This window comes from Eubalaena glacialis, chromosome 3 (genome assembly GCF_028564815.1).
Source record: "Eubalaena glacialis isolate mEubGla1 chromosome 3, mEubGla1.1.hap2.+ XY, whole genome shotgun sequence".
Classification (NCBI taxonomy): Eukaryota; Metazoa; Chordata; class Mammalia; order Artiodactyla; family Balaenidae; genus Eubalaena; species Eubalaena glacialis.
In genome coordinates, this window is record NC_083718.1 from 164,837,711 (window position 1) to 164,865,709 (window position 27,999).

Here is a 27,999-nt window from a genome sequence, read left to right on the forward strand (position 1 = left end):
GGGTCAAGGGCGTTCAAGCAAACTTGTGTTTAAGCTCATGATACTTGCCCTGGGGGCAATAAAAGTGAGTCTCAAGGGACCGAAGGTATTTCCCCGCTCTTGTCTAGGACACGGCCTGGTTTTGCTCTAGAAAGATTGTTTTGGGGTTTGTTTGTTTCAGACTCAGATAAATAAAGACCCAATCATCCCTCCCACAATTAGAGGACCTCACTTTATACCAAGTTGTTTGTTTTTATGGAACAAGCTACCCCACCCAGGATCCACCTTCTTCTGGCCTAACCACCTCTTCTCTGACCTAACTGGAAGGCACAGTGATGGACACTTCCTGACAACTTGAAGTGCCAAAAAAAGAGGGAGTCTTCTTGGTTGAAACACAGACATCCAGAGACTTGGCTTTGGCTAGTAAAAACAGAAACTGCTGGGTCTTACTACCCTCATTCCCCCTCAGGAATGCAGAGACATTCCCATCTGCTATTCACTAAATGTATCCTCCTAAAACTCATGTATTGAAATTCTAATCCCTGATGTAATGGTATGTGTGTGTGTGTTGGGGGGAGGGAGAGATGATTAGGTTTAGATGAGGTCATGAGGATGGAGCCCCCATGATGGGATTAGTGCCCTTATGGGAAGAGGAAGTCACCAGAGCCCTCCCCTTTTCTCCAGCATGTGAGGACACAGTGAGAAGACAGCTGTCTACAAACCAGGAAGAGAATTCTCACTAGGAAGCCAACCATATGGGCACCTTGACCATGGACTTCCCAGCCTCCAGAATTGTGAGAAATCAATGTTTGTGGTTTAAGCCACTCAGTCTATGGTATTTTCTACAGCAGCCCCAGGTAAGACACCATCTATTCATTCCTTCATTCAGTGAATATTTATTTAGTCCTTACTATGTTTAGTAGTAAGGACTTAGTCCTTACTAAGTACTTTTTGAAGTCTTGAAGACACAGTGGTGAACAAACTTTCAAGGTCCCTGCTCTCAAGAAGCTTACATTCTAGTTTTGGGGGAAGCAGCTGATAAACTTGTAAATAACATAATTTCAGCTAGTAATAAATGCCATGAAGTAAATAAAACAGAATACTGTAACAGAGTAACTGCAAAAGAATGGGAGATTGTGATTTAGACAGATTAGACAAGAAAGACTTCCCCCAGGAGGAAGGGTTGCTCGGTAAAATACAGGATGCCCAATCAAATTTGAATTTCACATAAACAATGAATTTTTTTTAGTATAAATATGTCCCAAATATTACATGGGACATATAATATTTATACTAAAACTTATTCCATTGTTTATCTGAAATTCAAATTTAACTGGGCATCCTGGTTTTTTTGTTTGTTTGGCCGCACAGCACATCATGTGGGACCTTAGTTCCCCGACCAGGGATCGAACTCTGGGACCCTGCAGTGGAAGCACGGATTCTTAACCACTGGACCGCCAGGGAAGTCCCATGGGCATCCTGTATTTTTTATCTGCTAAATTTTGCAGCCCTACCTGTAGATGACATTTGAGCTGAGAACTGAATGACCAGAAGGAACTAGCTATGCAAGGTTTAGGGAAATGATGATTCAGGCAGAAGGAATATCCAGTGTAAATGTCAGAATAACCAGAGAGTGGAAGGTACAAATTAGGTCAAATAAATAGGCAGGGACCAGATCATTGAAAATTCTGTAGGGATAGCAAGGAGTTTCAGTTTCTCTGCCTCTCTCTCTCTCTCTCTCTCTCTCTCTCTCTCTCTCTCTCCTTTAACGCTGAGAGTGATGATACGCTGTTGGAGTTTTCAGAAGGGTGACAAGATCTCATTGGTATTTGGCTGCTGTGTAGTCGGCCACTTTTGGAAGGGCTTAGAGGACAAATTCAGAAGATAATTAAACTTAATCTTCTGTCATTGGCCTGGGAAGAGGCATCTACATTTGTGGGTGGACCCAACTAGGAGTTCTAGGCCGGGCGTCCAGGGTAACTGGGCGGTTGCTACGGAGGGCAGCTTGGTGGTTGCTAGGGAGAGAGAGGGGCGGGGCTCGACGCAGGGCGACGTCTAAGAGGCCGGGGCGGGGGCGGAGCCTGGAGTGCGGCGGCGCGCGTCTCGCGTTCGCAGGAAGTCGCGCAGGGGAAGGAAGGGATGCGAGCGGAAGTGACGTAGTCTCGTGCACGCGGTCCAGCGTGGTTCGGGCGGGTTGTTTCAGCCCGGCTTGGGAAGTTGTGAGATCTTTTACCCCACGTAGGCCGGACCCAACGCTCCGGTCCCCGTCCCGTCGGCAAGATGGTGAAGCCCAAGTACAAAGGACGGAGCACCATCAACCCCTCTAAAGCCAGCACAAATCCCGGTACGGGCGGCGGGGCTCGCGGAGGGTGGGGCTTGGAGGAAGCTTGGAGGGAGGGACACCGGGTGGCCTTGCTTGGAGTGACCTCAAGCAGAGTGGCCTTTGGGGATGAGAAGGGAGAAGATGATTACTTGTTCATAGGCCCTGAGGAGGGCTGAGTCTTGGACGCCTGTCAAGACTAGATGCCAGGCACCAGGTCTAAAGCCGGGAAAGTGAACACTCAGGCCTGGCAGCCTTGGGGCATCTCCAACTGTGAGGTGCAGAGACTGGGAAGCTCTGAGTTGGAAGGGACACTTAAATTTGACCTCTTCTTGGGTCCCTGTGTGTGTCAGGTGTTGAAGCCCCTCCCCCAAAATAGTTCAGTCTTGTATGAGTCCAGCTCTCCAGCTCAAGGAATTACTAGAAGTAGTATAAATTAGATAAAGTCAGACTAAAAGTGATGTAGGCTGACCCAGCTGGCCCTTTACACTTGGCCACACTTGCCTACCACCTTAGCTTTGACCATTTAAATGGGAAAGGGCTAGTAGATTTGGCTCTTGGAGTCATCCCATCCGGTAAAGTGCATAGAAAATGCTACAGATAAGTATGATCGTTTCATACTTATAAAAACAAACTTTCATACTTCAAAAACAAAGGATGTTGAGTTTTGTTGAGGTTCCACCACAGAATGAACAAGATAGCCTTTGGGGGAGTCCCTTCCATTTGGGTTTAGGTAATAAAACATATTAAAATATGGCCTAAAGTTTTTGATTTTAATTAATGTTGAATGTTTTACCTGGACCGCTGATAAATTATTCAGTTTGTGTAGACTGGGATCTGACAGTGTTAGACCTGAAGAGGCCCTTAGAGATCATGATGTTATAGGTGAAGAGACTGAGCCAAAATAGGGGAAGTGGCTTGTCACAGCTGGCACACGTAGTGAGCAGTAGAGCCACCAGTCCTGTGATTTCTGCCTGTTTTCTATTGCATGACTTCAAGACAGATGACTTAAAGGCATCCCCAAATGAGAAGCTAAGCCGATATTACTATGCTAATTTGTCCTTCTCTTTCTCTCTGAGATGTAAGGCAAGAATTACTACCTATTTTGCTGTTGATAAAACTAAGATCAAACCTTAGGAAATTAAGAAACTGGTACATTAGGAACACTTATGTGCCAGAATCGTAGTCTTCGTGATGCTTTGCCTGTAGCAGGCACTCAGTATTTGTTAAACTGAGACCCAGAGGTAGGTGTCTTAGTGGTTAAGAGCACAGATGGTGATCTGATGCTTTTGTTCAAATTCTGGCTCTTGTACAAAAAATCTTTGTACAAGATGCTTGCCCACTGTGCCTCAGTGTCTTAACCTGCAGAATGGGAATAATGCAGCCCTCTTGGTAGGATTGTTGTATGGATTACATGAGATGATCATCGCCTGTAATGTGGATAGCACAGTGCCATAATTAGTGCTCAGAAATATTACCTACTATCATTTTCAAACACAGTCCTACGGAGGGTTCCAGATTAGGTCAACTTTGTCATACCATGTAGCTTCCAGGAATGATTTTGTTGGAGCAACACGTGGAGAAAGTGGAGATTTTGCGGTGAGGTGGCAGCTTGCCTGCTTTGAGTGAACTAGTTGGTGTGTTTGAAGCAATGGCTATACTTAGACTTGTTGGCTATCAAACAGTGTGCAGTCCACTTCTGTGTTTCCTAGATCGAGTTCAGGGAGCAGGAGGCCAAAACATGAGGGACCGGGCCACAATCCGACGCCTGAATATGTACAGGCAGAAGGAGCGCAGGTGAGCGTGGGCGCTGGTGTCCTCTCCTCTTCCCTTCCTGCCCTTGACTTGTAGCTGACACCTGTTAAGCCTTTGATATTCCCACCCCCACTTTCCCCAGATAGGAGTAGTGTATTTTCAAATACCGTTTTATATGATAAACTGAATTTTGGGTTAAAGACATGCGTAGTAGGGGTTGAAATAGTGATTGTGTCACTGTACTCTACAACAGCCTTGTTCCTCACAGCCTCGGCCTCCACAAATGGCATGTTAAATCTCAAGGTACATATCTGTCAGATAGAAATCTGCTTTTCTTTAACAAAGCACGTAGGATGGTGTCATGAAAGCGGCCAGAAAACTTGTTTTTTTAATGACAAACTTTAGATCACAACATTGTGGCACCTGGAAACTCATCACAACTCAGTTCTACTGAGGCAGCCTCTACCACAGGGGCTTGCTGAATGTGGCATTTTGCGACCTGGTCTTATTTTGTCTTATTCAATTTGTTTGGTCTTATTCAATTTGTTTGGTAATTGGATTCTTCACCCATTCTAAAAGATGTGTCTAAAACACAAATGTCAATGAACTTAATCTGCCTTAGTCACCTACTCTGCAGTTTGTTTTAGAATTTCGAGTTCCAGCATAAATCACCCTCTACTTAAAATTCATTTAAACCAGCCTTCAAATAATTATCCAAAAAAGACTCAAGTATGCGGTTTTCTTTTTTAAAGCAAACAAACAGTAAACAGATTTTTAAACATGGTCATTAGTTGTTATTCATCGAGCAAAAATCATTACGTGCTCTGTTGCAAAAGGTTAAGTGGCTTTGGGGCAATCTGTTTTGAATGTAGAAGTACTTTTTGTTTACCAAAATCTGTATTTCATGATCACTTAAAACTGGAAGGAGAAAAAGAAAAAAAGAGGTCCTTTTGATGGAAAGCGTATTCTGTAAACCCAGCTTTGCTGTAGCCTTTCTTCTGTTTTCAACCCAAATCTGTTATTTCCTCAATTCAGGAACAGCCGTGGTAAAGTGATTAAGCCTCTGCAGTATCAGTCAACGGTGGCTTCTGGCACAGTGGCGAGAGTGGAGCCGAACATTAAGTGGTTTGGTGAGTGTTGTCCTCTGCTACTTTTACCGTAGAAAATGTGCGCTGTATGGAAAAGGGTAGAATGTTCAGGTATCTAAAAGGCAGGTATCTGGGGGCTTCCCTGGTGGCACAGTGGCTAAGAATCCGCTTGCCAATGCAGGGGACACGGGTTCGATTCCTGGTCCGGGAAGACCCCACATGCCGCGGAGCAACTAAGCTCGTGTGCCACAACTACTGAAGCCCTCATGCCACAACTACTGAAGCCCATGCGCCCTAGAGCCTGTGCTCCGCAACAAGAGAAGCCACCGCAATGAGAAGCTGGCACACTGTAGGGAAGAGTAGCCCCCGCTCGCTGCAACTAGAGAAAGCCCGCGCGCAGCAACAAAGACCCAATGCAGCCAAAAATAAATAAATAAATTTAAAAAAATAAAAAAAATAAAAGGCAGGTGTCTGGGGTGAGGGGAACTGCCAAGGACAGTATGAGAAAGGGACGAGGTAAGAAGTCCCCACCGTGAGAAAAGTGCAGAGAAAAGTCGTGGCGGTGGCTTCCATAAATGACTTCTTTTTGAAAAGAGCCCATCGTTCACCGTGAGCGAACCTCTTAGACAGATGAGATCATCCTTAATGACTAGCATTCATTAGAACGCTCCTCTCCTAATTTCCAGTCACCTGGAGAGGTGACTTTGAGAGGTGCCTTGCAGGTGTGTTTGTGCCTTTAGCCTAAAGTTCCTCTGAAACACTTTTTCTTAGTGGGGTTGTGTTTGGACTGAGTGACAATGAAAGGACCTCTCGTTGGTCCTTCCCAGGAATGAATAGCGTATCTCCAGAGGCCTTGGGGAAGCAGGATTTCTTCCTTTGGAAACTCCACCTTCATCTCTGTCGGGGCTTTCAGCCTTTCCCTCAGCCACTGCCAGCTGTGTGGGCACATCAGATGGTCAGACCGCATTCTTTGCCTGCTGTTTGGCCTCTGTTCTGGGGGTCAGATGGCAACTACCTTTGCACATCTCATACGTCTCTTGGTGGGATTGGTACCCCCTAGGAAACCGCAGCACAGAAAAGTGTCCGAGAGAACTCCTTCAAGAGGCCTTTAGCATGGTGGCAAGGTCCGGTGACACTAGATCCACACCTCCTGGTTTTGAGGCCTAGTTCTGCCATTTCTGGGACCATGGTCAGGTTCTTAAGTTTGCTCATCAATTTCTCCATCTGTAAAATGAAGATAAAAACAGCACCTATTTCGTAGGACTGTTGTGGTAATTAAATGCATAAATACTCCTATGTGAAGTGCCTAGAATAGTGTCTGGCAAGTAGTACAATAGAAGCTTTAACCGCTGTCATTGTCATCATCCCCGCCAGCATGGTCGTCTTCACCTTGAGTTTGGCATTTGTGCTGCAATGCGCTGTTCAGTGAATACAATCTCTCACTTCCAAGGTGTTCTCCAAGCAGTGTTATATATAGTTTCATTTTGTTCCCTTGCAGGGCTTTGTTGATTAATAGTGCCTTCAAACCCTTATAACCCTAAAAACCAGAGCTATGACTCTTAGGTGCTGTGCTTCGGGATTCTCTGAGTATGCTAACTGATCAGCTGTGATTGGCTCCAAATTTCTTTGCCAGATCTAGCAGGAAGTAGGACATTTGTCAAATCTCAGTTCCATTCAGTGATGTTTATTTTTCAGTTTCATCCAGTCAGGAAATTGGACTTGGAAAACTATTGAAACCCTTTGTGTGTCTGGGTTGGTGGATTAGTTCTTAGTGTATGAGTGCAGGAGAGGCAGTTTCTTTGTTTTTTGGTTTCTGGTTTTTTCCTTCTTTTAAGTTTGAAAATGGCTACGTGGGATGGATGTGTCAGGTGTTTGGGTGAGTGAGGGCAATTTAAAATCTAACCTTTATAGCACAGGGAGATGAGCTCGGTGCTTTGTGACCACCTAGAGGGGTGGGAGGGAGGGAGACGCAAGAGGGAAGAGATATGGGAACATATGTATATGTATAACTGATTCACTTTGTTATAAAGCAGAAACTAACACACCATTGTAAAGCAATTATACTCCAATAAAGATGTTAAAAAAATTAAAAAACAAAAATAAAAAAAATAAAATCTTACCTTTCACTGTGTCCCTGGGAAGATGGAGGCGGAAGTTGTAAGGAGCTATTTATTAAACAGCAACATTCTTTTGTAAAACAGGAAATACACGTGTGATTAAGCAGTCATCGCTACAAAAATTTCAAGAGGAAATGGACATAATCTTGAAGGATCCGTACAAAGTTGTCATGAAGCAAAGCAAGTTACCCATGTCTCTTCTCCATGATCGAATCCGGCCTCATGTAAGATGGAGGATGTCCCCGGCAAACCACTCAGATCCCTCTCTACCATACTTTCCTCTTGTTTTTCCATAGAGAATAGTGCCTGAGGCAGTACTGATAAGCTTTCTGAGACTTCTCCTTTCACCTTTGTTAGGGGTCTCACCTTTAGCGTGAACGGAATTCTGTCGGAGAAGTTCAGTGGCATAGTGGACCAAAGCACAGGCTTGGGAGTCAGGCCTGAATTTTAATCTTTGCTTTGTCCCTTCCTGCAGCCTTAGTTAGGGTTCTCTGCGAGCTTTCTCTTCTGCGACTGATAAGTCAAGGTGACCCCCTCCTCGGGTGACTGGATGCAGATGAAACATCCATTAAGGCTCTTGGCACATGGCGAGCACTTAGGCCGCCACTTACTTAGACCTGAATAGATCATGGCTATTATCAATACTCTTTTTAAATGTTTTTGGTAAGCGAACTTGTTTGAGTGGTAGTTCCATCAAACTTTGGGGAAACAGAGAATTAGGATTGGGTTGGTGGGAGAGAGACCTTTGGTGTTGAGCAGTTTCAGCTTCTGAGCGTTCCTCAGAGAGTCTTTTCAGCTGAAGGAAAGGGTGCCAGTCAGATTGGTTGTTAATCATTGAAGTTAGAAGTGCAGTAAAGACTGAATCTGGCTTGAGTGGAATTAGTTTCACACGGAACCAAAGAAATGGCCTAATGCCTGCCTGCACATTTTTACTTGCTTTGAATAGTAATTCCCAAAAATGTACATAAGTACAGCACAGAGCTTCGGTTCCAGCATGAGGAGGGGAAGAAAACACTGACATGCATACATGGATTAAACAGTTCAAAGAAAAGTGTTTACTTGCAGAACAAAGTAAAACCCAAGGCCTGGTGATTGCCTCAGGTTTTGTCAATTATGCTTTGTTTTATGACAGACTAGAAGAATGGCACCTATTAGTGGAGTGACTGTTTTCTTTCAGGGAAACACGTGAGTGGAATTCATGCACCACAGACAAGTTGCTCATTTCCTTTGTTCTCTCTGTCCTCCCTAAAGCCATCTTTTAACAAACTATTGAATCCTGTTTATGAGAAGAGCAGAGAAGTTCTATTACGGCTTTATTGCTTTGTTGCCCATGGCAGTTGTTCAGTGCTTCTAAAATTCAGTGCTTCTAAAATTCAGTGCTTAAATGTCTGATACATAGAATGAAGGGCCCACAGCTGCAGCAGTTTGTATTTTGGTGCAGACAGGTACTCAGAGTAACTGATGAGTTTTCTGCTCTGGCCTTGAAAAACCTTACCTGTTTTATTGTTAGTGCAATATCTACTACTCGTTATGAAATCTGATTCTGAGATTTGCTGCACGGTGGAGTCAAATCAGATACGCTTTTAACTTTGGCACATTCACCTGTATGTGCATTACAATTACTATGTTTCTGTAGCAGTACTACAGTGGAAATACTGTAGCTTATATTGTCTCTGTATTTTAGTGTATAGACATATTACTACCTTGTACTTACTAAGGTACAGGTTTATAGACATAGATCCAGGTATAGTGTACGTTATAGGCTGAGAGATTTTCAAGGATCATTTTGATCATAATTTTCCCAGTGACATTAGAACCTAGTTCTCATGTAAAACGTGACTGTTCTGTTCGGGGATGTTCCCTTGTTGGAGCGTAGTGAGTAAAACTAAACTGAGAGATGGGTTAGAGACTCTGATAATAGCTTAAGGATCTTTAGGAGTTGGAGAGGTGTCTGTCAAGTTCAGAAGCCACTGGGTTGTTCTCTCTTCCGCGTTTCGTAGCTGGTGCTTACAGAGGAGCCTGTACTGGGGGGCAGAGGGTGTTTGTTTTTTTTGAGGATATTCTCTGCCGGCTGTTAGCATACTGTTACGTGATAGATCCTAACTCAGAGTTTGACTTTCATCCTGCTTCAAAAATTCCTCTGCCCATAACTCCTTTACAGGCACATCAAGTTCTAGTTAGGATCAGGTTCCTTTTATCACATCTAAACTCTTATTTTGGACTTTTGCTAGATGTTTTTCATCTGAAGACTTTGCATGTGCATTTAATAAAAACGTTACCTAAATTAGGGAAAATGTTATCTGAAACTAAAATGCATCTTACAAAACAAGCAATTCCTTTTAGCCATGAAAGAAATTAACTTCCAAGAAAAAGTTGGCATTTACAGTTGGTTTAAAAAAAAAAACACGGATTTGAGCATGATCGTCCTTGACAAAAATCTGTGAGTTTGGCGAATTTTATGCACTTGTTTGAAAGCTAAAAAAAAAAACAAAGGTCAGAAAAAAGTTAATTTTCAGCATTGTAGCCATAATTACATTTGACTAAAGTTTATGATAAATGAAATAAAGCAGAGTTTTTGGCAAGTCTTACACACAGCTATTCATATTTGCTTTGACTATTTGTATTTTGTATTTCTCCAGGAAAGCTTACAGAGCTTTCAGAAGAGGGGAACAAGTGCGTTTGCTATTTAAATAAGGATTTCTGTTTTGAAGTCAGGCTGCATCCATGTTGTAGATTTTGGTATGAGTTGAGCTTTGCAAAAATGAAAGCAGAAAGCCTTTCCCAGATAGGTTTTGAACTTTTTGCTTTTTCTCAGTGCTTTGCTTAGTGTTACCTATAATTCTCCTTTCTCTTAAGAACTCAAAGGTGCACATCCTTGATACTGAAAGCTTTGAAACTACATTTGGCCCTAAAGCACAGAGGAAGCGACCAAATTTATTTGCAAGTGATATGCAGTCACTTATAGAAAATGCGGAAATGTCCACTGAGAGCTATGACCAGGGGAAGGATCGTGACTTGGTAGCTGAAGACACTGGTGTGAGGTACAGTTTTAAAGTTCATGCACATCTCCTCATTTGCTCTTCTGCAATAGACATCTTCTTTACAATTATTTACCTGACAGAAGCTCGGTGATTTATCTCATAGATGGAGATCTTCCCTTAGACTAGAAAAATTAGTGAAACTGGTTGGGGCCAGACTGAAGATAATTTAAGGTGGCTTGTTTACTATTGGTTTCTTAATTCCCCCCCAAATAAAAATAAATAACACTTTCTTCGTAATAATAACAGTATATTCTATCATAGACAAATTTTTAAAATATAGTTAAATTGGAACTACAACAAAAAGAAAATAAGCACTCATAATTCCACTACTTATGTTAAGCGTTGTTAATATTTTGGTGAATATCAGGGTTTACTCTGGACCACTGGGGGTGGGGGGAGTTCATTGATATCCTTTGAGGTTTCTGTGACCCTCTGAAGATAATATGGAAAATTTATGTACATGCATAAAAGAAGTGAGTTTTGTTGTTTTTAGAGAAGGGGAGGAGAAGAAGGACCCAAAACTTTCATCATACTTTCATAGGGGTTCATACCCAAAACTTTCATCATACTTTCATAGGGGTTCATACCCAAAAGAAGGTCAAGGATCAGTTAAGGATATATATGTATATATATACATTATTCTGGATGTTTTCATTTATAAGTATAGTACTTTAAGACTGTATTTTAACTTGCTTTTATTTTAATATATTTTTCTAAATTATTAAGTATATATTTCCATGTCAGTTCTTAGTCAACAGCAATATAATGTTTCATGTCAGAGTAGGTTTTTGTTGTGGCCAGTCCCATGGTTAGACATTTATGCTGTTCAAAGTTTTCCCCTATGGTAAACAACTCTAGGGTAAAACATCAATGTGACTAATTCTTTCTCATCCTTCATTGTTCCCCAAGGATAAATTCTTAGGGGAAATGACGTCGAAGAATATGCAGTTTTTTGATAGGCGGCTGCCGTATTACCCTCCAGAAAGGGTTTACCAGTTTAGTTCTCCTGGTTCTCCCTCATGTGTTCCTGAGGTGCCCTAGCGGAGAGGTGCTGTTCCCTGCTTGCAGTGCCACTACCTTGGTGCTGTCCTCAGTCCATCGCTAGCCCTGGGCCTCCTAGAGGTAAAGTCAAGCCGCTCGAGGCCAAGCAAAAAGAGGCAGCGAGTTCATTTATTCTTAGAACTATTTGGACTTTGTATGCGTCGCTGATTTGAATTTTTTCCACCTCCAAAGGGTACAGTCGGTAGTGGGGGAGAAACAAAACTATTTTTGTTCCAGGGATGTTGGGTAAATGTCTTTGAGGCTAGTAAATAAGCAGATTCTCAACCTTATCAGGAAAGTTTCACTCTACGTGGGAGCTGTGGAGTGTGGATTATGGTTCAGAATCCTTTTCATAATTCTCTGTGACAGACTGCCTAATTATAGTTGCTTTTGTTTTTTTAATTAAATTTATTGTGGTAAAATATACATAACAAAACTTACCATTGTGATCTTTTTTTAAAATTATTTATTTATTTTTGGCTGTGTCGAGTCTTCGTTGCTGCGCGCAGGCTTTCTTTAGTTGTGGCGACCAGGGGCTACTCTTCATTGCAGTGCTTGAGCTTCTCATTGCAGTGGCTTCTCTTGTTGCAGAGCACGGGCTCTAGGTGTGTGGGCTTCAGTAGTTGTGGCACACGGGCTCAGTAGTTGTGGCCTGCAGGCTCTAGAGCGCAGGCTCAGTCATTGTGGCTCACGGGCTTAGTTGCTCTGTGGCATGTGGGATCTTCCTGGACCAGGACTCGAACCCGTGTCCCCTGCATTGGCAGGCGGATTGTTAACCACTGTGCCACCAGGGAAGTCCCATTTTAATCATTTTTAAGCATCCAATTTAGTGGCATTAAGTACATTCACATGGCTATGCAACCATTACCACTATCCACCTCTAGAATTTTTTCACATCATTCCAAACTGAAACTCTGTACCCATCCAGCACTGATTCCCCATTCCCCCCTCTCCTCAGCCCCTGGCAACCACCATTCTGTTCTCTGTCTCTTATGAGTTTGACTTCTCTCTTAAATAGTACTTCATGTAAGTGCACTTGTACAGTATTTGTCCTTTTGTATCTGGCTTATTTCATTAGCATAATGTTTTCAAGGTCATCCATGTTGTATCGTGTATCAGTACTTTATTTGTTTGTATTGCTGAACAGTATTCCATTATGTATACGCGACATTTATTTTTATTCATCTGTCGATGGGCATTTGGATATAGTCATTTTTTAAATTAAGTCTAATTTTGGTCCGTCTACAGCTAGTTGTTTTTCTTTGTTTTGTTTTAATTTTTATTGGAGTATAGTTGCTTTACAATGTTGTATTAGTTTCTGCTGTACAACAAAGTGAATCAGTTATACATATACATATATCTACTCTTTTAGATTTCCATCTCATTTAGGTCACCACAGAGCATTGAGTAGAGTTCCCTGTGCTGTACAGTAGGTTCTCATTAGTTATCTATTTTATACATAGTAGTGTATATATGTCAGTCGCAATCTCCCAATTCATCCTACCCCCCCTTCCCCCCTTGGTAACCACAGGTTTGTTTTCTACATCTGTGACTCTGTTTCCACTTTGCAAATAAGTTCGTCTGTACCATTTTTCTAGATTCCACATATAAACGATATTATACGATATTTGTCTTTCTCTTTCTGACTTACTTCAGTCTGTATGACAATCTCTAGGTCCATCCACGTCTCTGCAAATGGCACTATTTCATTCCTTTTTATGGCTGAGTAATATTCCATTCTATGTGTGTACCACATCTTCTTTATCCATTCCTCTGTCGATGAACGTTTAGGTTGCTTCCACGTCCTGGCTATTGTAAATAGTGCTGCAATGAACATCGGGGTGCGTGCATCCTTTCGAATTATGGTTTTCTCTGGATATATGCCTAGGAGTGGGATTGCTGGGTCATATGGTAGCTCTGTTTTTAGTGTTTTAAGGGACCTCCATACTGTTCTCCATAGTGGCTGTACCAATCTACATTCCCACCAACGGTGTAGGAGGCTTCTCTTTTCTCCACACCCTCTCCAGCATTTATTGTTTATAGAGTTTTTGATGATGGCCATTCTGACCGGAGTCATACCTCATTGTAGTTTTGATTTGCATTTCTGTAATGATTAGTGATGTTGATGCTAGTTTTGATACCGCTTTCCCTTGGCACATGGTTTTTTCCCTAAAACATCCTTTTCATCTTTATAGTGCTTCATTTGCTCACTTTGGGTCTTTTCTTATTTAGAAATGAAGCCCAAGAAGAGATATATAAAAAGGGACAGTCTAAAAGAATATGGGGTGAACTCTACAAGGTAAGACTTTAAATTCTGTCTCTCTGAGTGGTTCCTTTGGCTTTCATGATCTTATATGAGAAAACTGACTTGGATCTATTGAAGCTCTGTCAATACAAATTCCACCTCCAGGATGGATATGGCCGTGCACATACTGCCATTGTTCTAGATAACTGCATTTTTTTATTACTCATATAATAGTAACAACCACATTGCATAGATTCACATATTCTCTGTTTATAGTTCTTTGGATTACCTGCTAAAATGATATTCCTGTTGAGATTCATTATACATGGTTAGAGCTGCATGAGAATTTTTGAGTTACTTGGTCCAGCCCTCTCATTTTACAGATGAGAATTCAAGTCTAGAAAGCTTGAATACCTTCCCCAGCTTACCCAGGTAGTTAGTGCAAGAGGCTTTGTGTCTCCTGAGTCCTGGTCTAGTTCTCTTCAGCCGGCTGAGTTTTAGGTCCACACTCGAGTAATGTTCTCGGTAACGAAGACTTTCAAGCATAGTCACATAATCAAATAGTAACATGATAGGAAACTAGTACCATGAAAGCAAACAAAATTTTTTAGTTTTTTTGTAAAATACTCAAAACCTATAACATGGAAACTTAGAGGTCTAAGAAGTAAATGAGGGACTACCCTGGTGGCGCAGTGGATAGGACTCTGCACTCCCAGTGCAGGGGGCCTGGGTTCGATCCCTGGTCAGGAAACTAGATCCCACATGCATGCAGCAGCTAAGAGTTCGCATGCCACAACTAAGGAGCCTGCTGCAACTATGGAGCCCTCGAGCCGCAGCTAAGACCCAGTGCAACCAAATAAATAAATAAAATATTTTTTTAAAAAAGAAGAAGTAAATGGTTCTGCTCACTGATGCATAGCAGTCGTGAAATAGACTGGTTTCATCCAAGCTAGTTCTATTTGGAATTCAACAAGTTTCAGATACCCACAGGATGAAAACAATTTTTTGAGTACTGATCCCTGGGCTTTGAGATTGGCTACCACCTGCTCTCCTCATAAGACTGTTGAGAGGTTATCTCTATTGTTGCTTTATTTTTCCCAGGTTCCCTTAAATGTCTTCTCTCTTTCATTTTGCCCTTGTACTCCTGTAGCAAGTCACTTTTGCCTCTTTGAATTTGCAGGTGATAGATTCATCAGATGTTGTAGTTCAAGTTCTTGATGCTAGAGATCCAATGGGTACCCGTTCCCCTCACATTGAGACTTACTTGAAAAAGGAGAAACCCTGGAAACACCTCATTTTTGTTCTTAACAAATGTGACCTTGTTCCAACCTGGGCAACGGTAAGTACAGTTGCTAATGCAAAACAGATGACCAAGGCCACACGGCTTGTGCAGGCTCTGGGTTACCCACGATTAAGTCAGTGTCGTGGTCTCTAGGATTTGGGGCAGCAGTTAAGGTGTTGCACTATTGAGGGTGTAGTCATTCAAGTGTTCTCATCGAAAACAAAACTAAAATGGGCTTCACTGATGATGGGCAGTTACCTTTTTTAAAAATTTTTTTTATTTATTCATTTATTTCTGGCTGCGTTGGGTCTTCGTTGCTGTGCGCAGGCTTTCTCTAGTTGCAGCTAGCGGGGGCTGCTCTTCGTTGTGGTGCGCATGCTTCTCATCACGGTGGCTTCTCTCGTCGCAGAGCATGGGCTCTAGGCGCGCGGGCTTCAGTAGTTGTGGCATGTGGGCTCAGTAGTTGTGGCTCGCAGGCTCAGTAGTTGTGGCGCATGGGCTTAGTGGCTCCGCGGCATGTGGGATCTTCCCGGACCAGGGCTCAAACCCATGTCCCCTGCATTGGCAGGCGGATTCTTACCCACTGCACCACCAGGGAAGTCCTGGGCAGTTACCTTTGACCCTTGATGGTTGGCAGTGGGACAGCTGCAGTGCCCATAGGATGAACGGTGTGCGCCCTTCGGAAGGGGCGGCTGCCGAGGCCCCAGGTCTGTTTCACATTATGTTAACATTAGTTGCATTTAGTAGCAATGAAGGCATTTTTGGAATATTGTTTTGTGTTTATAAGACAAAAGACAGGCTTCCCTGGTGGCGCAGTGGTCAAGAATCTGCCTGCCGATGTAGGGGACACAGGTTCGAGCCCTAGTCCGGGAAGATCCCACGTGCCACGGAGCAGCTACGCCCGCGTGCCACAACTACTGAGTCCGCATTGCCACAACTACTGAAGCCCATGGGCCTAGAGCCCGTGCTCCGTGACAAGAGAAGCCACCGTGATGAGAAGCCCGCGCACCGCAACGAAGAGTAGCCCCCGCTCACCACAACTAGAGAAAGCCTGTGCGCAGCAACGAAGACCCAACGCGGCCAAAAATAAATAAATTAAAAAAAAAAAAAGACAAAGAAGCATCAACTGTCATACTTGAAAAAAATATTTCAAAGAATTACAGCTAACATTTTCCTTAGACAACTGTGTATTTGAAGTACCATCCTGTTATTCAAGCTCTGGTTCTTCCTATGTTGTAAATAAACAGCTCACAGTTTACCAGCTTCTTTTCTTTTCTCTCTTTAGAAACGATGGGTTGCCATCCTCTCCCAAGATTACCCGACACTTGCTTTCCACGCAAGTCTTACTAACCCCTTTGGCAAAGGAGCATTTATTCAGCTTCTGCGGCAGTTTGGAAAGGTATTGCGACCTGACCTGTCCCCCTCTGGAGTTGGACAGCTGTGGGTTTGTGTGAGAATTTCTCTTCCCAGGGTGTGTCAGAGAGTTACCAGCCTCACCTTCCACATCTTCTTGGTAGTGAGGACAGTGTGTTCTGGAGATGTGAACACTCACAGAGCCTCAGGATTACAAGGGATTCTGAAATACTCTCTAGCTCAGCCTGTACCCCCATCCCTGACAAACGTCGCTTCCCTTTCTGCCGTGTCCCTGGCACCGGATGGTCCACCCTCTGCTCGGTGATGACGACGGGCCCCCTCCCCACACTGTATCCCCACTCTGGGCTCCCGGGCTGTGCATTTCTCTTCCCTCTGCCTGGGAGGCACCCTGCCGAACTCCAGCCTCGGATCCCTGGTCAGGTGCTGGTTCCTCAGGGAGGCCCTGAAAGCACACGTTCTCGAAGCTTCATGTTCTGTACCTGCAACTTTGTATTTGTGTGTTCATTTAATCTTACCTGGCTTCTAACAAAGGACACCTGTCCTCTGTCCCACCCTTCCCCACTTCCCAGAAGGAGCTCGTCCAACTCATAGCTGTTACTTCTGGTATTTTTTCCATATTTTTTATATATGCTTATGAATCTATTTCTTCATCTCACACCCCCCTCAGTTTTACGTATTTGTTAAGTTCCTACTATGGAAAATGAGGGTTAGGTTTCTCACCCCCGTCCTCCCTCTCCACTCCCTCTGTCCTTGTACGACATTTGGCTAAACTATTACTCATTTAGTGTTTAGGTTATTGTGACTGAAGTGTCAGTCCTTGCTGATCCACGCTGCTATGATTGTAATTCCTTTCTAATAGGACCTTCTGTTTTATCTGGTGTTAATTAGCTCCGTTTTATTTGTCACTGACATATCACCAAATCCTCTGGTAGCGTGGGAACTTTCAGAGTGTCTGGCGCCTCCCTTCCAGGTGGACCGGCTGCTCCCCGGGCTGCTGCTGGGTCTTCCTGGGACTTCCTTTCCCCGTCATCTGAATGCAGGATTCCCGTGGCTGTTCCCTGTGTTGTCCTTGTTCACTGGATCCCTTTTCTTTCTTGGTTTATTCCTTCCTTTTTTTTTTTTTTTTTTTAATTTATTTATTTATTTATTTTTGGCTGTGTTGGGTCTTCGTTGCTGTGCTTTCTCTAGTTGTGGCGAGCTGGGGCTACTCTTCGTTGCGGTGCGCGGGCTTCTCCTTGTGGTGGCTTCTCTTGTTGTGGAGCACGGGCTCTAGGCCCATGGGCTTCAGTAGTTGTGGCACGCAGGCTCAGTAGTTGTGGCTCTCGGGCTCTAGAGCACAGGCTCAGTAGTTGTGGCACACGGGCTTAGTTGCTCCGCGGCATGTGGGATCTTCCCCGACCAGGGCTCAAACCTGTGTCCCTGCATTGGCAGGCGGATTCTTAACCACTGCACCACCAAGGAAGTCCTACTCCTTCCTTTTGATGGAACATGTTTTCCAAAAGCCTTCTGAAAAGGAGTGCTTAGAAGGAACATTTTTTTGAGACCTTGCATTCTGTAAATTTCTTCATACTACCCTCACACCGTTTCTTCTTAGAATGTTGAAGGCACCACATTGCATTGTTTTCTGGTTTCCGATGTTGCCATTGAGAAATCTGAGACCGTTCTGACTCCTAATCCTTTGTGGCTGAGATCTTTTTTGAAAAAAATTCCTGTTTTACAATGTCCCAATGATGTGCTTTAAGGTGGGTCTTTTATTGTTCAGTGAGCTAGGCATGGATGGGACTTTTAGTCTGTTATTTGTCCTATACTGTTTTTTGGAAACCACCCCACGCCATGCCCCCCATTCATCTCTGTTCTTGTTCAGGAATTTGGTTTTATCTCCTGGTTTAATTCTTGAATTTTCATTCTTTTTTTTCTGGCCTCGCCTCGCGGCTTGTGGGATCTTAGTTCCCTTATCAGGGATGGAACCCATGCCCCCTGCAGTGGAAGCGCAGAGTCCTAACCAGTGGACCACCAGGGAATTCCCAATTCTTGAATTTTCTTAATCTTTTCTTTGTTTCAGTACATTTATGACATTTTACCCTATTTTCTGGGAAGTTTCCTTGACTTGATCATTTAGCTGTTCTATCGTAAGATTTATTTTGCCTCTCACTTTTAATTTGTAATTTAATGAATTTGTAATTTAATGAATTGCCCTGCTCCCTTTTATAGCCTGTTCTTGTTTCACGGATGCACTGGCTTCTCTGTCTCTGAGAACAATGATAGTGGTATTTGGAAATTTTCCTCTACATTTTCCTACATTGACACTGTTTCCTCCAAGTTGCTCTTTTTCTGTCTTTTCTACTAGAGTCACACTTCAGATGTCTGGTTATTCTTGGTTCTCCACTCATTTAAGAGTGAGCCACCAAAAAAAGGCTAAAGAGACTTTATGCAGGGGGTGGGCTTGTTGAATGAGAGATTTCACTGTAGGTGACTGGGCAGAAACCCAGTATTTTGTTGGGGGACACTCTAGATGTCAGTGTCCGTAGGGTGGGTTTTTTGTTTGTTTTTGTTTTGGCCGCACTGCACGGCATGCGGGATCTTAGTTCCCCGACCAGGGATCGAGCCCGTGTACCCTGCAGTGGAAGCACGGTGTCCCAACCACTGGACCACCAGGGAAGTCCCGTCTGTAGGTCTTTACTCCTGGGCCTGTGAATTTCCCTAGAAAGGAGTCTTTCTGTCTCCAGCTTGGGCGTATATAGACCTGGCTGCCAGGGTTCTGGGAACTCAGTGGGAGTAGGAGCCTGGGGTTGTACTATTCAATATTTAGACTTTGAACTAATCACTCTGGGAACACTTGCTTTCAATTACTGTTATCTCTAAATCTAGGGTCCCTTTCAGGTCTGAAAATTAAAGATATTTTCAGACATGCAGGGTTTCAAAAGAGTCATTATCTCTCCTAAGGCTCTGGGGTAGAGAAGTTGGGCACCCATGCCAGGCGAGGGAGGGGAAGGAGAGGTGTGACTATTTCTACAGACGGTCCACTGGTCAGTCTTCTGGATTTCAGTCCCACCCTTAGAGGGTCTGTACTGCTGATTCCCAAGGTCTTTCGTGATTCATTGGCAGTATATTTGCTGCATTTTTAGTTTTTCTACCTTTGTAGCCATGTAGCTTTCATATTTTGTAGTGGGCCAAGTTAGATACTACTTTTTAACTGCTAGTCTTCTGCTAACATCACACATTAGTTTGTTCTGTCTCATCTCCAGCGCATGCTTTGGTTTTATATGTTTGGCTCTATGGGGGTGTGTGTGGTCCCAGTGGAGTTCGTGGAGGGAGTGAGGTGGGCAGGGATGTGCAGTCCACCGTCTCTAGTCAGAAGTCCCCATCTGTTTGTAGACTCTTCCTGAGCTCTGCCTCTTTGAGACTTTCACCCAGTGATCTAGCTTTTGAAGCTGCCTTTCTTTTCTTTTGTTGTTTAGTTTTAGCAGTGAAAATGCAAAATATGTTGTGCAGAGAAGAGGAGGGATGGGTCTTGGGATTGCCGGTTGCTGCATCTGCTAAGGTTCTCTTCCCTGAAGACATTTTATCAGTGGATGGTGTTCTTCTAAACTGATGACTAACAAGCTATTTCTTCCTTTGTTTCTCAACCCACATACTTTTAACCTTAAAACATTCAAGAATAATTGCACATGAGTGACCGAGGAGCTAGCTGACTCACCTCCGATTTATTAATGAGTATGTGTATGCAGCCCACACAGACTGTGCAGGTGGGGTGTGTCTGGGTTTTAAATCAAGTCGTAGCAATAGTTTTGTACTGTATTCTTTATGGTAGCAAAGTAACACAACCTGTTTGTCCCATGGGATGTTCACTCTGCGTGTATGTGGTGTGTATTCTTTTTTTTTGAACAGTTGCACACTGACAAGAAACAGATCAGCGTGGGGTTCATCGGCTATCCAAATGTTGGCAAGAGCTCTGTCATAAACACACTGCGCTCCAAGAAAGTTTGCAATGTGGCCCCCATTGCAGGTGAAACAAAGGTATGTCTGGCTCGAGGGGGTCTTATTTACTTTGACTTATTTTATTTCCATGGAGGGTGATAATTCAGGACATGGAGATGTCTATCTGCTTCTCTTGCATGAAGATCACCATTGGGAGTTTAGCCTCCATATAATAGTTGGCAATGTCCTGGAGCTGTTTCTGCCCTTTTCGATAAGGCTAAGAGTACTTTGTGTGCCACTGCCTGGCTTTGGCGTGGTTTGGTATGTGCCACTTGAGTCTGTTTTAAATTGTTACTCCAACCTTCTGCTTTGATAAACAAAACTAACCCAAGAATATTTGGTGCCTGGGTTAAGAAAGAAAACTCAATTTTAGGGTAGATTCTGTTGGTTGGGGGTCCTACCCTGGAACACAGGGTATTTGGGGAGCACCATGGTTCTGCTGAAAGGAACAGGGGCCAAGCAGTATTAATCTTCCAGGAGTACTTTTAAAAATCAGAAAAAGCTTTACTGGACATTATTGCACAATACTAGGTGGAGATCCTGCCTCTGCATTATTTCTAGACCCTTAGCTCTTGGAAACGATAGTTTATGCCTCGTGGAAGTGCCTCATGCGCAGCCCAAAGAGAGGAGGGGCTTTGGAGCTTCATTACCCAGCAGGTTGCTCCTCTCTGACCCCTACCGCCCTCTCTAGTTTCTTGAGCATCAGAGGTTTGTGAAATCGCTTTCAGGGATTGACCTGGGGAAGTCTCTGCTTTTTAGGTCTGGCAGTATATTACCTTGATGCGCCGGATATTCCTTATCGACTGTCCCGGTGTGGTTTACCCCTCTGAGGACTCAGAGACGGACATTGTGCTGAAAGGAGTGGTGAGTATTTTGGTCCCGAGAAGCTCTTTGTTTGCCTTTTGGGGCCAGCGCTCTGTGGGGAACTCTGGATACCTTTGCTTTTTACTCATTCAGCAGACAGTTTGGGGTCAGCCTGTCTGACCAAACTTGAGGAACATGACACTGAACAGGGCAGTCTCTCCATTCCACTTAAGCCTGTTTGAGGAGTTAGTGGAACCGTGGACATATCTGGTCAATGTCATCCCACAAAAGAGTTTGTCGTTTACACATGGGCTCCAAAGGGAAGCAGGGCGTGTTTATGTTTAGTGATAATTCATCTTCATGGGTTTATGGGTTGAGTCATTTTGGAACTCGGTCATTTCCTCACTTGTTTCTGAAGACGACCGAGAGCTTTAAATGGTTCCACTTAACCTTAACCAGTGCTTCTGGCTATACATCCTGTGCGGTTCCTCCCCTTCTTTCTTAAACTATTCCCTTCTCTTTGTGTCCTGGGATGGGTGGACTTTTAACCATTTCTGCAAGTCAGTAGCACGAAGGGTTCCAGTTTAAACTACTTGCGGAAGTCACACCGTCAGTTTGTGGTGAGCCGGGGTTAGAGCTGAGTTCTGGGCTCCGCGGCTGTGGTCGGCTTTCCATAGCACTCCTTTCAGCCAGCTGCATCTCGCCACCTCCAGAACAAGCTCCTGCCAGGCCCCGCTTGCTTTGAGGCATTGAAATCTGTTTTCAGATATGGTTACAGAGAACACTGGGAACTTCACTCCTTCCATAATCAAGTTTGTAAGCAAGAGCTTTCCTATGAACATTTAGGTTCAAGTTGAAAAAATTAAGACTCCTGAAGACCACATTGGTGCTGTACTTGAAAGAGCAAAGCCAGAATATATCAGCAAGACATACAAAATTGATTCTTGGGAGAACGCTGAGGACTTTCTTGAGAAGCTAGCTTTGCGGACGGGGAAGTTACTGAAGGTAAGCCAGGATTTGTGAGAATTCAGACTGGGGCGTGCTGCAGGTGTGTGCGTGTGTGGTGTGGACCTTTTTTATATGCATGTGTGAGCAGTATGAAGTGCGAAACTTGGCAGGTAGATGGTGCCAACTGGGACCGCCGCCATGCTTCCAAACCAGGAGGTGGTTGTGTTGTTTGAATTTAATTGGGCCTCTTCCTGCGACATTTCAGGGTGGAGAGCCTGACCTGCGGACTGTGGGGAAGATGGTCCTCAATGACTGGCAGAGGGGCCGGATTCCTTTCTTTGTCAAGCCGCCCAATGCAGAGCCCCCTGTAGCCCCCCAGGTAAGAAAAGGGTGGACCCCTCTCTCAGGAAGCATGGTTAGTGACCTGGGTGTGGTGTGTCTTTGGACCACCGTCTTCTTCCTTTAGGGTAGAACTTTCAGCTGCAGTGTCTCCCATCCCAGGGTGCCACTGCTGTGACCTGGTGGGGGGGTGACCAGGAAGTAGATGTATGATAGAAGCCTGAGTATAAATGCCAGTTTTCAGGGCCTTGAAAAAGGAGGGCTCATTAAATGTGAGTGCTCTTGTGGTTTTTGTGTCTTTTCTTCTGCTTGAAGGACAGGCATTTCCAAGATTCTTTTGTTTCATAGACATTACGCCCAACCATGTGCCAGGAACTGGGAGCATAGGAATAATTAACATGGTCCTTGCCCTCAAGAAGCTCGTGGTCAGGTGGGAAAGGAGAGTGGTACAGTGGATGCTCAGGGAAAGTCTTAGGTTTGGGGCCTCTGGGCTAGATTGAAAAGCTTCCCTACTGTTCCATGTCCCTCCCCCCGGCAGTGGACTGCTCAGGGCTCCAACTTTGGCACTTTGCCTTTCTATTTCTAGGGTCTTTTTCGGAGCTCAGCCAAGTCTCTTGAAGAAGTGGCTTTAAGTTCTGCTTCCGTGCCAGTCTTTTGGGTCCATATTTCTCTGGTTTTCTCTCACCGGGCTCCATTCCCAGAGTTTCCATTGTCAGCTATAAATTTCCAGTTGAATATTTTCTCCAACATTTCAAAATCAACATATCTGAAACTGATGTTACTCAACCTTTTCCCTTCTCCCCACTAAAACCTCCAAACAACCAGTACTGCGCGACAAGGCCCTGCCCTCCTGCACGTACACACACACACGTGCACACGCACGCATACACATGCCAGTGGAGGAGTATTTGGTGTTTTCTGATACCAAATAGCTTTCATTTTTCCATACCCGTTATGCAAGCCTCTGACACCAACTGGGTGTCCAGTAACTGCCAAAGTTAGTGCAGACCCCACAGGTTAAGGGCTGAATCCCACAAGACTACCCCAACTTCAGATGCCAGCTGCAGATGGGGTTCTTAGGCTACCCACACTTCTGCCCAGCTGGCTACAAATTCAGAGGTTCCCAGCTTTGATAATTTGCTGAAAGGACTCTCGGAACTCAGGAAAGTGGTTTGCTTATGACTACCGGTTTATTACAAAAGATACAAGTCAGGAACAGCCAAATGGAAGAGGTGCATAGGGCAAAGTATGGGGTAGATGGTGGTGTGGAGTTTCCATGCCCTCTCCAGGCAGGCCACCCTCCCAGCACGTCATTGTGTTCACCAACCCAGAAGCTCCCCAGAGCCCGTCCGTCCTTAAGGGTTTGTAGGCAAGGTGTGTAAGTTCAGCCTTCATTACGTAGGCACGTTTGACTAAATCATCAGCCACTGGTGATTGAACTCAATCTCCAGCCCTCTCAGCAATTGCTTGGGCTCTCCGCTGACCAGCCCCCAGTCTGAAGCTAGGTCCCACCACAGTCATCTCATTAGCATAACTTTGGGGGAGAGGGGCTTATTACGAATAACAAAAGCAAGACACCCCTGTCTTAACCCGGGAGATTCCAAGGGTTTTAGGAGCTCTTGTGCCAGGAACTGGGGGTCAAGTACCAAATGCGCACTTTTATTGTCCTACAGGGAGACACGTAGTAAACAGATATGGATGTAAAGTACTGATTGCTGTGAGGGAGGCTAAAGCAGTGTTAGGGGTTTTCTGGGAGACAGAGCAGTGCCTCGTACGTGGGGTGGTCAGGGACGGCCTCTGAGGAAGTGGCCTTTTGGGGGGGCCCTAGTGATGGGAGGCAGGAGCTCCGCAGGTGTCACGAGAGGCGAGCATTGCAGGCGTGGGGAGCAGCGCACCCGAGGCGGAGCGAGCCTGGTGTGTCGTGGCTCCGGGAGGACGTCGCGGGCGGGCCACGTGGCCGAGGCCTCTGACCCAAGGAGGCCGCCCCTGCGCCCGTGTGGCCCTGTGCGGGAACGGCGGCCTTGCTCTAACTCTTCCTCCACGTCTAGTCGTTAAGTTGAGATAGTCAGTGTCCGTCGTCTCCCGCCCCCGCTCCGTGACTCTCCTCCTTTCCTCTTTTTGGTGGTGGCAGCAACCCCCTTGAGAATCCGAAGGCTAAAAACCACCTTACCAGAAAAATGTACGGAAACGTACATACGAGTTTTGTATAGTTTCCTGAATTTCATGGATTCCTGATGCAGTTAGTGCTTCGCGCAGCCCCCTTTGCCTTTGGAAAATCCCTTGAGTTCTGCGCGCCTCAGTTGTGAGTGCACAATGGCGTCAGCCGCCAGCCCACGCTCCCTCCGCCCCTTCCCCGAAACAGGCCTGGCCAGGCCTGGCGTTTGAGTGTTGGCCGCCTCAGGGCTCGTTCTGAACTCCGAGGAGGTTCCCTCCTCTTTCCTCACACCCTTCCTTCCTTCGAGGTGCCTCCTCAGCGCCTCTCCTCTGCCCTCACACTTTCTAAACCAGCGCTGCGTTCGCCCTCAGCATTCAGCTGGGCCTTCATGCTTCTGTTATGGTGGGTGCTCATTTGGAATTACACTTTTTTTTTTTGGCCGTGCTGTGTGTGGGATCTTCGTTCTATGACCAGGGATTGAACCCGTGCCCACTGCATTGGGAGCACGGAGTCTTAACCACTGGACGGCCAGGGAAGTCCCAAGGTGTGTGCTCATTTGGGATGTGCTTTCTCAGCAACCCCCATTCCTTGCAGTCCCCAGGAACAGTGTAGGGAACCTCCCCTGTCTACAGTGTAGAGTTGACTGGTTTTGATGGCTAAATGCTCTTAGGGTTGGCGCATCCTTTGGGACCGTAGCTGTATTCCTCTGATCCTTCCATGCTGGGTTCAGGGTTTAATGCACATTGACTTAAAATAGATTAACAATACGACTCAGATGTGCATGTTTTCGACACTTGCCCTTAGTCCTGAGAAGAGGACTGCCTCATTTGAGAGCAGGGTGTGTAAGTTCAGAAATTCAGCAGGGAACTCTGCTCAATATTCTGTAATAACCTAAATGAGGAAAGAACTGAAAAAGAATAGATACATATGTATGTATAACTGAATCACTGTGCTGTACACCTGAAACTAACACAACATTGTTAATCAACTCTACTCCAATATAAAATAAAATTAAAAAAAGAAAAAAAGAAACTCAGTTTTCATTTTCTGATTCCATTTCTCTCCCCACCCCACCCCTTTTCGGCCTGACTAGCTTCCATCCTCCTCATCTTTGGAAGTTGCCACAGAAACAACCCAGAACAACCCAGCAGAGGAAGTCACAGAAACCGTAGGTGAGGAGTCGGAATCCATCATTGAGAAGGAAAAAGAGGAGCCCGGTCACGGTGGCGCCGATTCAGAAATGCAGCAGATTCTGGCGCGGGTCCGGCAGAACTTTGGCAAAATCAACGTCGTGCCTCAGTTTTCTGGGGATGACCTCGTTCCTCTGGAGATGTCCGATATTGATGAAGAGCTGGAGGGCCTTTCTGCGGAGAGGGAGGAGGAGGAGGAAGAAGAGGAACACCAAGGAGACGAAGAGGAAGAGTCTTACGCAGAGTTCCAGGAAGAACACGCGGGAAACAACACCAAGGCCGTTATTCAAGCCCTGGATGAAAAGATTGCTAAGTACCAGAGGTTTTTAAACAAAGCCAAAGCTAAGAAGTTTTCAGCAGTCAGGTAGCGTCCTCATCTTCTCACGAATTGCAGTTTGCTCGTTCCTTTCCCAGAAACTTGCCATGAGGATTGGAGCAGTGTTTTTGTAGGGCAGGGGAGGGTATTGCCGTTTTTTAAAAGTGATCTGTACATTTTTCAAATTCAACTGCCTGAAGTATGAGAAGCTTAGTATTGATAGTTCTGTCTTTTACATATGCCCAGGAGCCGCCAAAACAATGTTGCTTCTACCGATGGTGTTAACCACGTGAAGGGGAGCGGGGTTTCGTTAGTCTGCGGGCTTGTCACGGTCCCTGCGTCAGCGCCTGCGTGGGCAGCGGGGGGAATGTTGGACGGCTTCATTACTCTACTCTTCCCCTTTCAGAATATCCAAGGGACTGAGTAAAGTGGTTTTTGCAAAATCCGAAGAACAGAGAAGAACAGTTGAAGAAGATGTAGAAGATACAGGTACAGTTAAATTATTAAAATCATGTAGATGTGATTTGCATCTTTAGAACGTTGGGGAATCTAAGTTTAATCTCCAAAGTATCTCTTGTACTGTCATCCACACAGATATTTATCATATCTGGCAGGTAACCCTGGTTCCACTTACTGTTTATCACACAAATTGGCTTTTCTTCTTTTTATTCTGCACATGTCTTGGGGTTAAATGGGTGATTTGGGAAAATTCTTCTAAAAAGAGTACATTATTAACATTGTAATCTAAGGGTGGGTCCAAAGACAAATTTTTTTCTGGGGGGGAGGATGGTTCATGTATTTATTCTTTATGTGGTTGGACTACTAGCTCCTATATTGAGTGTGTTTTCAAGACAAACGCAAACCCCGCCAAGGCCACTCAGCGCCCCCAGGTCTGGCAGCCTCCAGCCTCGTCCTGCTGTACTCTGCTCTGCTCACCACACTCCCTTCCCACCGGCCTCTGCCTTCCTCCTCCAGCACATCAAGCTCATTCCCACCTTAGGATTCAGACACATTTTGAATAACAGATTCCTGTTTCTTTCCTCTGTGTGTGCTTGTGTTTCGTTTCCAGCACCTACCAAAAAGGGAAAGAAGAGGAAGGCACAGAGGGAAGAGGAGGAGTCAAACAAAACTCGCAGGACGCTTACATCTAAGGAAGTATGTGCTTTGGTCTGAAACATCACCCAGGTGTAGAGAGGGGAAGTCCATTTCTTAAGACTCACTCTTTCAGAAACTAACGGTCTAGACTTGAAATCAAGAAACCCCAGTCCTCAGTGACCTAGTTGAGGTCAGTGAAACAGGACCAAGGAGTGGGCTGCTGCCTGAAGGTCCTTGAGTTTATGTCTTGTTTTAGGAATTCCCGATCACTATCCTCAAGCACGTGGACTACTGTTTGGAAGAGTCCGCTGGGTTTATGTGGCCTCAGGGAAATGACACGTGAGCAGAGCTGTGTAGGCAGACAGATCACCGCCTTCTGTGAAGTTCAGCTCTGTAACTGGGCCCTCCAGAGCTGGAGGGGGCCCTCTTCGGAGGTGGAGAGCTTGTTATCAGAGTGATCAGCCTTAGACCAGAGGACCACTTGTCAGGAGCTCAGGAGACAAGATTCAAGCGTTGGATGAGGGTTGGACCAAATGACAATCTGTAACTTGGAGTGGTCACAAGTTACGATGGAAGTGCAGACTTGGGTCTGTGAGGTGAACTCTCCCTCGTTGGCGCTGCTTCCAGTAGTTGTGGGAGCAGCGTAGGAATAGAACACAGAGAAACAAAGGGGCCTGTTTTATGAATTTCAGTGTTTGATTGGTTTTTTTCCCTCTTTGTGTGTGTGCGCCATTTTTTACAGCGGAGGCGAGAAGCACGGCAGCAACGATCCAGAAAAGTCGGTGTACGCTACTATGAAACACACAACGTGAAAAATAGGAACAGGAACAAAAAGAAGATCAGTGACTCAGAGGGGCAGAAACACAGACACTAGAAATTGAAACATAAGCAGTAACGTTTTAAAAGTTGTTTATTAAATTCTACAAAAATAC

The 27,999-nt window shown here is 44.8% G+C and overlaps 1 protein-coding gene across 2 annotated transcripts; it reads left to right on the plus strand.

The window, feature by feature from the left end:
- Nucleotides 1-2,151: 2,151 nt before the first annotated feature.
- On the plus strand, nt 2,152-27,998 carry GNL2 (G protein nucleolar 2). 2 transcript variants are annotated; one of them, XM_061184476.1, is made up of 16 exons: nt 2,152-2,323; nt 4,012-4,096; nt 5,090-5,184; nt 7,344-7,483; nt 10,116-10,300; nt 13,574-13,640; nt 14,767-14,925; nt 16,154-16,267; nt 20,131-20,259; nt 20,980-21,084; nt 21,871-22,029; nt 22,238-22,351; nt 25,560-26,020; nt 26,379-26,461; nt 27,042-27,127; nt 27,810-27,998. In XM_061184476.1, exons 1-16 carry the CDS (start codon nt 2,260-2,262, stop codon nt 27,939-27,941), a joined length of 2,178 nt encoding a protein of 725 aa, XP_061040459.1. In that variant the 5' UTR covers nt 2,152-2,259; the 3' UTR covers nt 27,942-27,998. The 2 variants fall into 2 exon arrangements, with proteins under 2 accessions (XP_061040459.1, XP_061040460.1); XM_061184477.1 differs by lacking the exon at nt 4,012-4,096 and having other exon boundaries at nt 2,277-2,323.
- The last annotated feature ends 1 nt before the right edge of the window (nt 27,999 follows it).